The sequence below is a fragment of the Pipistrellus kuhlii genome, unplaced genomic scaffold, assembly GCF_014108245.1.
Source record: "Pipistrellus kuhlii isolate mPipKuh1 unplaced genomic scaffold, mPipKuh1.p scaffold_m20_p_17, whole genome shotgun sequence".
Lineage (NCBI taxonomy): Eukaryota > Metazoa > Chordata > Mammalia > Chiroptera > Vespertilionidae > Pipistrellus > Pipistrellus kuhlii.
The window spans coordinates 20623347-20634861 of NW_023425482.1; the positions used below are offsets into that span (position 1 = coordinate 20623347).

At 56.6% G+C, this 11515-nt stretch overlaps 1 protein-coding gene across 4 annotated transcripts; it reads right to left on the minus strand.

Annotated features, from left to right (window-relative positions):
- Positions 1 to 82: 82 nt before the first annotated feature.
- Positions 83 to 11314, minus strand: EDC4 (enhancer of mRNA decapping 4). Of its 4 annotated transcripts, none has more exons than XM_036440645.2 (29): positions 11031 to 11314; positions 8173 to 8329; positions 7685 to 7796; positions 7288 to 7387; positions 6847 to 7036; positions 6594 to 6741; positions 6404 to 6508; positions 5962 to 6071; positions 5796 to 5879; positions 5621 to 5716; positions 5420 to 5522; positions 5120 to 5300; positions 4955 to 5027; positions 4784 to 4875; positions 4518 to 4705; positions 4303 to 4418; positions 4051 to 4210; positions 3314 to 3747; positions 3133 to 3237; positions 2896 to 3048; positions 2774 to 2810; positions 2467 to 2644; positions 2198 to 2353; positions 1978 to 2093; positions 1709 to 1874; positions 1439 to 1625; positions 1128 to 1347; positions 885 to 1048; positions 83 to 637 (listed from the first exon to the last, which is right to left on the minus strand). In XM_036440645.2, the coding sequence occupies exons 1-29, from the start codon at positions 11110 to 11112 to the stop codon at positions 445 to 447; spliced, it is 4206 nt and encodes a 1401-aa protein (XP_036296538.1). In that variant the 5' UTR covers positions 11113 to 11314; the 3' UTR covers positions 83 to 444. The 4 variants fall into 4 exon arrangements, with proteins under 4 accessions (XP_036296538.1, XP_036296536.1, XP_036296535.1 ...); XM_036440643.2 differs by having other exon boundaries at positions 4051 to 4225; XM_036440642.2 differs by having other exon boundaries at positions 4051 to 4225; positions 4518 to 4717.
- Positions 11315 to 11515: the final 201 nt, after the last annotated feature.

Here is an 11515-nt window from a genome sequence, read left to right on the forward strand (position 1 = left end):
CTTGACAGGGCTCCACAAAAGGAGAAGCTAGGCCAGGGAATAGAGAGCAGTTATCAAAGTCACTCCAAAGACACACCGAAAGCACACATATTCCATTTTATTCCAAAAGCATTTAATTGAATTCCTTAATGTTTTTCAAAAACAAAAAGATCCAAAACAGAGGTAAAAAGCAACATGGAAAATTCAACTCAAGTGGTATCACAATCTCGGGGGGGTCATGCTCCAGGCATGGCAGAACCCAAGAAGGCACAATACCCACCCTGGGCCCAGCCTAAACCTGCTGGCTACCGTAACCTGTAGACCACAGCCAGTGCTCACCCCCTCAACACCTCAGAGGTGCAGAGGCGGAAGTCTGAGCAGGTGAAGAGCAGGCACGACCCAGCTTTGGCCTAGGCCTGTCACTGGCCTTCAGTGCCACCCCACCCCAGGGCAAGGCAGGCTCAGCTAAGGGAGGCTGGGGGTCACGAGGCCGTGCAACATGAGGCTGAGACGCCTGGCCACTTTGCTGAGTGAATTGTGTGGTTCGGCCTGCAGGAACTGGAAAAGCTTCTGGCGCACCTGGGCCATGACGGAGCCCATGTGGTCCCGAGTGATAGGGTCACTGTGGTCCAGATGCATCACAGCCTCTTCCAAGTAGCTGAGGACAAGGACGGAGGAAAAGAATAGGCTACAGGTGGGCTCCAGCAGATGGGAGCGCCACCTGGTGGCACTGAGGCTGAGAGGGATGCCTGACAAAGGAACCCTCCAGGCCTGAGTTGTGTGGAGGCAAAGGGAACTGGTGGAGAGAATTAGGGAGGGAGTCAAGCTAGAGCTGGAGTCTCTGCTTTGAACTGTTCTCCCACCTCCACCTGAGCCCATCTCCTGGTCCAAATGCGCCCACTCACCTTAGCTTGAGGTCAGTTCGAGTGCCAAGGTCAGAGGCCAGCTGCTGGATGAGGGAAAGGAGCACAGGCTGGGAGAGTGGGCAGGGTGGCTGCCCAAAAACCTGGCCCGGGTCCACAGTTTCACAAACGTACAGCACCAGGTTCAGGTCAGCAGCTGTCAGGGCCTGGGTAGAGACTAGCATTTAGTGGGTGGGTCTTGTCAGGAGACACCTGAGCCTTAGCTGGGCCTAATGGCTGGCATACCTGCTGGAAGGCCTGATTGAGGTGGCCCTGCTGCAGCAGCTGCAGGATATGGGCTTGCTGGGCCTGGCAATCGAGGTGGGTAGCAGGGACAGGAGTGCCAGCAGCTGAGCGCATGGCCTGCATGATGCTAGAGGTGACAGCGGCCTGCTGCTCCTTGAGTGCCACACTCACCTCACCCTTAACGATGCGCTGTACCTGTGCCAAAATGGACTCCTGCAGGCTGCAAAGGGAAATGAGGGAGATGAGGTAGATAGGGAATCCAGTGTGGCCTTTCCAAACCTACCACCTTGCCCAGTACCCTACCCACACACCTGCCCACAGCCACATGCAGCTGGTGCTGCACCTCAGCCCGAACACTGTTGGACACAGTGGCTGCCATCTGCTCAGTGGCACCCTGCAGTGTGTTGACGAGGCCCCGCAGCTGAGCTAACACAGGCTCCCTCGCCTCCTGCTCTCGCACCTTCCGGCTCTTCATGTGGCTCTCTAGCTGTTGCAAGTCTGAAAGTTGATCATGGGGGCCATAAGAGCGATGGGGAAGAGGAGGACAGCCCCTCCACCTTGGAGCATATGACTCCACTCACATTCCTGTGTGCCCAGCCGGAAGCTGTCATTGATCTGCTGGAACATAGCCTGGCAGCTCTTCTCAAAGGCCGGCAGCACCACACTCTGGAAGGCTTCCCGGTAGGCGGCCTGCATGGGCCCCTGTAACGTGTCTGCAGCTGCTCGGGCGATGGCATCTGTCAAGTTCTGGGGGTAGAGGGAGGGGCCGGGCCAAGCCAAAAGCCTGAGCCCAAGCTGGCCTGACAACCCCACCAACCACCAACCTCCTTCATCTTTGCCCCTTTAGCACCTTGGACTTCAGCAGTTTGGAGATATTCTCTTTCATGCTCCCCTCCACAGCTGTGAGCTTGGTGGCCACCGAGGTGTTCAGTTGGCCTGCCACAGGCTCCAGACTCCGAGAGACACCTGGGGCAGGGTGCGGAGGGAGAGATGGAGCCGTGAGAAGAAGCTTGACAAGTAGGGGGCTCACTCCCACGCAGCCCATCCGGAAGTCTCCACGTAAAACTCACATGGAGGCACCGTCTTCTTGATCTCATCCCGTATGCTACGCTCTAGTCGCCCGGCCACAGCTGAAGACAGTGCCTGGGACAGCTGTTGTGTCAGCTGTTCCTGCAGCTGCCCCCCCCGCTGCTGCCCCTCGGCCAGTGCCCGCTCCAGCCGCCGCTCTGTGTTGCAGCTAAGGAACAGGCCTGGAGCAGGTCTCGTTTCCCTTCTAGGTCTAAGAAGGCCGCAGCTGCCCGCACCCTCTGCCATGCCGGGTCGCTGCCCACAAGGATACGCTCCTGCTCATGCCGAGACTCGAGGGCGCGCTCCACGTGGCCTGTGACGGTGCTCTGCAGGCCTTCGAGCTGGGTGCACAGGCGCTGCAGCAGCTCTTCTTGGCTGTGCCGCAGCTCCGCCAGCTCTCTCTGCTGTTGCCAAATTAGTGCTGGCCAGTCCTCAGGGAGCTCTGCCACCTGCCAGGAGCACCAACCATCACATGCCTACCCCACATGTCCCCACACACTGGACTAGGGAATGGCCCAGAGCTCCTCCCCACCCTGAGAGAGGAGTCCTAGAAGTAGAAAGGGTATTTGTGCACTCACCTGGTGCTCCGTGAGCCGGGATCCCACGGCTGAATCCCTGCCATAGGCAAGAAGCACCTCAGGTCCAGTCATGCAGACAACGTAAGGGCCACCCCTCTCCCTGGCCCCGGGACCTCTCCTACCCGTCATCCTTTTTGCCCTTTCTCTTGAGCTTGGGTGAGGACCGAGGGGATCCCTTAGTCTTCCAGTCCTTGGCAGGTAGCCGTGGAGTGGGAACTTTGGTGCTAAAGCCCCCCGCAGCAGAGGCAAGGCTGGCCACCTCATCATCGTGGTCACTGTGAAAAGGGGAGAGAGAGGCCGAAGTGCCTACCACTTGCTGGCCCTCCCTTGAGAGAGAAAGGGTGTGGAGTGGCATCTACCTTTGCTCAGCGCTGGTGTCCTGGCTGTCATGTTGCTGCAGCAAGTGATAAGGTGGTCGGTGGAAGGCCAAGCTCTTATGCTTTTCCTGAAGGCCATTCCTGGGGCTGGGAGGACAGGCCGACTCAGATGACTGTCTGAAACTCTTACCAACAGTATGTTTTCCCCTCCCAAGCTCCTCACCTTTCTGCGAGATTGCTGCAGGTCTCCCGAGTTATGTCTGGTGCTGTTGGCCAGACCTGGCTGTCAGGGGCTGTGGCCTCCTGGGTCAAGGCTGCCTCCAGAAGGGAAGGGGCGCTATGCCGATCCCCATCCCCCGGGCCTCCGTCCAGGCTAAGCTGCGGGCCGAGCTCAGGCCCTGGACGGGGCCGTGGGGACAGCAGATGCAGCGCGGAGGCAGCTGAGGCCATACTGTTGGGCTCAAGGTCCTCAGGAGCAGAGGAGCCAAAGCCACGGGACAGGGCCTCAGATGCGATCTCAGGGATGTCCTGGGACAGGGCAGTGGAAGCCGAGGAGATAACATCGGGAGAGCGGGCACGGCTGGGGGAGGCCTGGGGCAGCCCCAAGGGCTCAACTTCCTGCAGCTCCAGGGAGAGTGCAGAGGCAGCAGTAGGTACCTGAAGTGGGCCAAAACGGGGACTTAGATGGAAGGAAATAGGGGTGGGGGAAACACAGAGACGAGGCACTGGTGTTTGCAGTGATGTGGGGAAGGGGGGTGCAGTATGCTCAGGAGGAGATGAGGTGGGAATGGATAAGCTGAGGAGCTGCCCTGCAGGGAATATGGGAGGCTGAGATGACCTCAAGAGAAATATGGGCCACTTGAGGCAGAACAGGACAAGCAGACAGGGTGCTATAGGAGAAGACTGCTCTGACCTTCCTGAAGTTATACACCTGCTAACCTGCATTTCACATTCACACACCTGTCCAGGCCCTTTGGGAGTCAATTTGTCAGCTGGACCTGGGAGCAGGCTGGGCAGGAGGCTGCGGGGGCTTGTCTGCAGGCTGCTGCCGCCGCTGCTGCTCATTGTCAGACTGCCATCCAGCTGCAGCTTGGGGCTCAAAGTCAGCTCCTCAGGTGGCCTGATGGCAGGAAGGCTGAGGCATAAGCAACCGGACCTTGGCATCAACTGGCACCAGCCCTCGCCATCCCCCAACTCTGACCCTCACTTCACCTGGGCAAGGAAGGTTCCACAGCGGAGGTACTGCTCATGGCAGACACAGCTGTAAGAGAGGAGCTGCTGCTGCTACTGCTGCTGCTACTGCTGCTATTACTTGGGGATGAAGCAATCTGGGGAGATGCAGAGAGTAAGAATTGTGGTCTGTGGGTAGGGATTCCCAGGTCCCCCTGCCCTAAGCCCTAAGCCCCAAGCCCCCAACCCCAGCAAACCTGTTGTAAAGAGGTGCTAGGTGTCATGAAGGCGTCAGGCGTCATCAGCTTGGGCTTGGTCTCACTGCTCAGACTAAGGAAGTCGGCGGGTGCAGGTAGCTCTACGATGCGTCGGAGATCAGGCTGGGAGCCGTGAGAAGCTGAACTCAGGCCCTCAGAGCCCAGTTCGGGCCGAGATTCTCCAAATGCTGTGGGGAAATCTGCCACTTTAATCAGATGTTAGACCCTGGCCAGTTTAACCTGCTTACCTCTCACCCCTTACTCACCAAAATTCTCACGGGCAGTGTGGGTGGGAAGCGGGGCCACCACATCAGGGTTCAGCTGTGGCTGGAAGCGGATCTGCACATCTTGCAATGCCCTTCAGGAAGAGAGTAGGAGAGGGCTCAAAGGGGCCAGAGTCGGCAGGGTGAGGAGGGGCACAGACAGGGCACACTCACTTGGTATGCACACAGAAGAGCTTGATGAGCACACCGGCTGCAGACTCCATGGCACCAGCTCCGTGGGTCCCATCTGCAAGGACAGTGTGGACAACTAAACCCCTGGCCCTCTGTGCGTTGGCACTCCCTACATCCCGACCTATATCCCAACCCTGAGCAGCTCACCAGCCCCGAGGCTGTCATTCTCCTCTTCAGCAGGCAGCACCTCCGTGTGCCGCAGCCGGCAGCGACTCACCACCTGGATACCGAAGCTCAGTACAGGGTGGGTGAGCAGAAACTCAGAGATGGAACTGAAGCAGGCACGGCCTTCTTCCTGGTTCTGCAGCAGCTCCATCACGTAAAGGACCTGCACAGGCAGCGCATTCACAGCTGAGCTCAGGGGCTGTGAAGGCTGTGGATGTGCCACATGTCTCTACCTGCCCCGACGATACCAACTCTCCCCGGGGGGTCCCCAGTGCAGTCTACCTTCCGTTGTACATCGCTGAGAATCAGGTATTCCGCTGAGAGGTCCAAGCAAACTTTGAGACTGGGGGGCACACTCACTGAGCTGAAGATATCTGGGGAGAAACTGGGAGGCCACAAGGCAGGATGAATGAGCCTAAGAGAGTGGAAAGAACTCACATCCCCAACCCTGCCCCCCTGGCCAGCTCCCCAGCTTGTGCTTACCGAATGGTCTGCAGGCAGGTCCAAGACACTGTGCACCACATCTTTAACTCCTGGTTCTGGTCAGCACCAGTAATGAGAAATCTCCAGAAAGGGACCCTGCAAAGCAATGACGCTGAGTGACTGGCTGGGAGCCCAAGGTCTAGCGTACCACCCGCTTGCCTGCCCACTCACTCACTCAGGGTCCTGTTTCTTGTGGTTGTCACAAAATAGGAGGCAGGAGAGCGGCCGCCCATCGTGGGGCTTCAACTCATGCAGACATCTGCAAGGAGGCAGATGAGGGACCTGAGTAGGTGATCTAGTCCCCTACCCGGGGGTTCCTGGTCCCTCGGCTCCTGCCTTACCTTGGCTCATCCTGCCCCTCAATGTAGATCTGCCAGAACTTGACAAAGCCGTCGTGGCTCGCTGTTGCCAGGACAGTCCCGTCAGGTGAGAGGGCCCCTTCACTCAGGTACTGGGAAGAACCCAAAGAGCCTTGCTTTACCACCCGACTAGAGATGGGAGCAAGCCCATCACAGATGAGAATGACAGTGAGCTGGCCTGACCCACAGTGGATCCGCACGTTTGTGTGATAGACTGAGTAATTGGGGGGGGGGGGGGTCTTAAAGAAGACGAGTGCCATGGGGTGCACATTAGGCATGAGCTCCCCAAGTAAAGGTTACTTTGTGACCCCCACCCCCATGGCCAGAATGCCAGCAAAGCTATGTGAGCAGCTACGGGCATGAGGAATAGATGAGGGACAGAAGGAAAGGGGAAGAGAAGGGAGGCAGTCGGCTGCCGGCTTACTGTGCTGTGGCCTTTCACCATGATGAAGCCCTGTTTGATTTGGCTGACATCCACGGGCCAGGTGCTGTGGTTGGAACGGAGCATGTCCAGGTTCCACACCTCAGCCTGGAGGGTACAGAGAGGTGAGTGCTCAGCCCACGCCCACACCATGGCTGCTCTATCCCCCAACCTCCATGCCCAGCCTCCTCACTCGGTCCTCATGCAACAGGGCCACCATTGGGCTGCCCTCTTCACAGCAGTCTTCACTCTCCTCGGGAATGAAGGGGCACCAGATGATCCTGCGGAAGTGGTTCAGTGGCGTACCCTCTGGCTGCCGGATATGGACCAAAATCTCTTCTCTAAGTGGGGTGTTAAGGATTAGACAAGTGTATGATGCGTGTGTCCGAGATCCCCAGCTCTGCCCACCTTTTTTCAGCTGCCATTCCATCCCAAGGAAAGGATACTGAATTTTGCCATTGACCAGAGCCAAGTGCCACACGAACAGGTTTCCTGCCTCATCGAGGCAGGCCAACTGTGGGGAGTTGACGTGTGCGAAGGCCAGGTCCGCCACGCTGCCTGTGAAGCCCTTGAGCAGGGTCCGCTCCGACGTGCTGACACTGATCACTCGCACCATCGCCGAGCCATTGTTGGCAGCTGGAATCGGGACAGTGGTTGGCCGTGAGTGAGTGTCTAGGCCCAGGCAGCAGCAGAGAAGCTCTGCCCTTGCCCACCTCAGTGTTACCACCAACCTCAAGCTTGGTTTTTCCACTTAGCTCCCCAAAGCCTGGCAGAGACAAGACTTCCATTGTATCCCTAACATCTGAGTGGGCTGAGTGGCCTTACTGAATCTGCATCTCTGGAGCTTCTGGCAGAACACCTCCCTCCTCTCCCTTGACCCAACTCACCCCGAATGGCATAGGCCAAGAAGGAGTTGGACACAGCAATCAGGTTGCCATAGTAGTATTTCTGCTCCCAGTCATACTTGGCGACAGGCTGGATTTTCACCTGAGAACCAAGGGTGAGGAAGGTCGTAAAAGCTGAGGGCTAGGGCAGCTTTCCCAGAGCTTAGGTGCTCCCCAGCATCCCTGGGGACAGTAGAGGCCGCATGTGCAAGCCCAGCCACCCAATCACAACTCCTGAGGCCAGATTCCCAGAGACTTGGTAGCCAATTCTGGCTTCCTAAGACTGGGTGGGGCACACTACCTGCCTGTTAAGGTGGTCCCCATAGGAACTAGCAGCAAGGGAGTAGAGAGGAAGAGACTCTGCGGCCCATTCACCATACGTGCCACAACATCCTAGTACCTTGTTGCTCCCCCGTGCCTTGCTCGAGATGCTGGAGTCACTGCTGGCCACAATCTCCACCTCTTTGGCCAAAATCCCAATGCAGGTAGAACTGTCATCTCCTGAGAGGCAGCTGCGGAGAGGGGTGCACAAGCTTGACTCTTGTTTACCCCGAGTCTCAATAGGCAGGGTAGGAATGTGGAGAGGATACAGCTACCATGGGGAAGGTGTCCACTCCCAGGTGCACAGCTCTGGGCCCACTGGCCCCCAGACTGGTAGGTCACCTCCCGCCTTGGATCAGGCACCTAAACTTTAGGTCCAGGCCACGCCCTTGAGGTTGCCCTCACCCCTCACATGTGGCAAGCTCAATGTGGTTAAGTGCTCCACCTGGGACATCTAGTGTGGGAGCAGCAGAGGCTGCCAGCCCTTCTCTCACCCCATCTCATGCCTTCAGCTAACAGACACTCCAAAGATGCCATCACCACCACTATCATCTCCCAGGTACTCACATGACCTGCTTCTCCTGCAGGTTAATGGATGGCTTGGATCGGAGACCAGGCTTGTTTGCTGAAGTACCATCGCCTGAGCAGAGGGGGTCTGGGACCAAGAGCCCATTGAGGTCACCATTGTAGGTGTTAGATGGCCGCTGGCTCTCTGCACTGGGGCCTGGGGACAGGTAGGACCACTATCATGAGGTTGTTCTACCTGCCTACTGACCTCTCCGCCTGCAGAGCCTCCCTCTGGAACCATAAGGTACTCTAGGAACACTCAACTGAGACATGTCTATGGGAAGGCAGGCCCTTTGTTCATCTCTCATTCCATAACACTTAAGGTGAACCCAATGTATACCAGGACTAAGGATAAGCATGAGGCTCTTCTACCTGGGAGCGGGGTACAAGTCATCAAAAATTCCTCTACGGCCAATTACTACTCAGGCCCGAGTGAGTCAACACAGAAGGACTATGTGTAAGTTGGTCCGATGGTTGTGGGTTATTATTAAGCTGATTAACAGAAGGACTATGTGTACGTGAGGGAGGGCAAGGCAGGGTCAGGACAGATTTTATAGAAGAACTGCCATCAAGCCAGTGTAGCTAGAACACACAAACATGGGAAGGTGGAAGGGAAAACAAGGCTGCAGAGGTCTCAGTTATGAGGGTAAGGTGCTTAGATTCTCCCTGTAGCGATGAGAGCCACAAGTTTTTTTAAAAGGAAGGTGACCCGGTCAGCACTGGCCAGAGGGCTCCTTGCTCTAAGGCAGTATGCAGAATAGTAGAGAATGTGGGTGAGAGATACCAGGGTCTAGACCAAGGCAGTGGCAGGGGTTGGAGAAGAAGGATGAGCTCCTAAGGCGTGGAAGGGGAGTGTTAAGATGTGGGAGTATGGAAGAAAGGAGCCTGCCTCACAGAGAAATGGCCCAGAAGAAGCTTCCCTGGGCAGGTAAACAAAAGATGAATGAACATGAAGAGCTGGACAAAGAAGAGAGAAACGATGGGGTTGTGTGTTGAGTCAGGAAAGACAGCATTTTAGTTGTTTGCCACTTATTGAGTTTCAACCACCCTCCTAGACTCGACCACCACTCCAAAACTCCCAGGTGGCAAGGAGACTAGGGTTCCACATTCTGGATCACATCAAGTTTCTAGAGACAAAAAAGTCTGGGGTCTGACATGGTCCTCCAGTGAGAGGAGACAAGCCAGAACTCCTTGGCAAACAGGAGAATCCAGTATCAATCAATAAACAAGGAGTTCAGAAAAGAAGTCTCCAGGCCACTTTGCTTGGATCAGAGCCACCTTGGCTGCTCAGGGGTTAGCTGACCACTCACCTTCCCAGGAAGACTATCATGAGGACAAACAAATGCACAAGGCTGGCCATGCCAGGCTCTACCAAACCTTTGTGGAGTCTAGTCTCCCTAGCAGCTGCTGAGCAAGAAAGGCCCAAGCCATGCTCATGAGTAAAGGGAGCACACTCCGGGGCTGTGCACAGGGCCCAGTGGTTCCAGGCAGCAGAAGGATTTTCTCAGGAAACAGGCGGTAGTTAACCACACCGAGTGAGCACCAGTGCTTGCTGCTGGAGCAGCCAGTTTGGGCCTCCCAGCAGATTTAAGAACAGGGTCTGAGGGCCCTGGCTGGTTTGGCTCAGTGGATAGAGTGTCGGGTCCTTAGTTCAATGCCTGTCAAGGGCACATGCCCAGGTTGCGGGCTCAATCCCCAATAGTGGGTGTGCAGGAGGCAGCTGGTAACGATTCTCTCTCATCTTTCATGTTTCTATCTCTCTCTTCTCTGAAATCAATTTAAAGAAAAGAAAAAAAAGAAAAGAAAAGAAAAGAGAAGAGAAGAGAAGAGAAGAGAAGAGAAAAGAAAAGAAAAGAAAAGAAAAGAAAAGAAAAGAAAAGAAAAAAAAGAACAGGGTCTGAGGAAACACCAGTTCTCAGCTCTGGACACTGCACACCTAAACCACCATCAACAGCTGGTCTTTTAACCACTAGAGTTTACTGAACCTGCCAGGAAACTGGTTACCTTCACATATGCTATTTCCTTTCTGTGAATGCCTTCCTGACCCTAAACTGTTCATATTACAAAACCTAAACATGGTCTCCTTTCTCAGACCTGTTCTCAGGCACTCTCCAGTCCCCACCCCACCCATCCTATACCCATCAAAAAACCAAAACACTCCTCTCTTCCAATGCCAACAGCATTACAGGCTCCCGAGGGCAGGAGCAGCTCTGAAGTATCCACTGCAAGCCCAAACGAAGTTTCAGAGAAAGGAAATAAACCAGGGCTGGCAGATGTTTGTAGCCGAGTTCAATCAGAGCCAGGCAGTCTGTGATTTGCCTTCATCCCAGAAAGGACACAGAATTGGGAGTGGTCACTTTTCTCCGGAAAAGTTTCAGAAAGCATGCCTAAAGTCTCTCTTTTGGAGAGAGGGGCAAGTTGCAGAGGGGATCCACAGCTCCTCAGCACAGCGCCTAGGTCTAGACACAACTCGACGTGCAGAGCACAGACTAGGCCTCAGAACTAAAGCAAGCGGGCTGGGAACTTAGATGAGTACCAGAAACATTACAGACCTTAGGGCCAGGAAACCAAGGGGGCCCTGCGGTTTAAGAGAAGGAGCCTCACCTTCAGCCAAGACGCTGAAGGACGAGGCAAAAAGGCCCGGCACCGGGGTGGGGTGGGGAGGGGAGGGATCGCACCGGGGGTCTGCGCCCTTCTGGGAACATGCTTAGGGGCTTACCGCTCTAACCATCGTCTGCCCTCGCCGGCCCGGAGGGTGCAGAGCCGGTCCGGAGGGGCCTGCAGGCCCTGAGGGCGAGCCTGGCTCGAGCCGCCCCTCTGCCCCGCGGCGAGGCCCCACCCCCGCGGTCCTCGCTCACCTCCCGCGGGCCGGTCCAGCTTGAGAATGTCCCGTAGGTGCTGCGTGGCGTCCTCTATGTCGATGCTCGCGCAGGAGGCCATAGGCCCAGCCACAAGCGCCCGGAACGCGCCGCGTTCGCTTCGCTGCCGCCTCGCACCGGCCGGACACAGCCGCGCAGGGACCGGACACGGCACGCAGGTCACTACAATGGGGTCCACCCGCACAAACAGCGGCCCGCACCAAGCCCCGGAGCCCCTCCAATCCCACCAACCGCCTCCACTTCCGGCCCGCCGAGGCACGGCTCCGGAATCTGCTCGGACTGGAGAAGAAAGGTTCCGGGCTGAGAGCGGACGCCTCCCTCTTCCTGAAGCCGGCTCCCTCCGCTATCCCGCCTCAGGGCCCGCGGGGCCGGCGAGTTTAGCAAGGCTGAGGCAGAAGAAAACCATACGATCCCGCCCGGTCCAGGCCCACTCCCAAGGCATGAATGGACTCGTGATGAGCCTA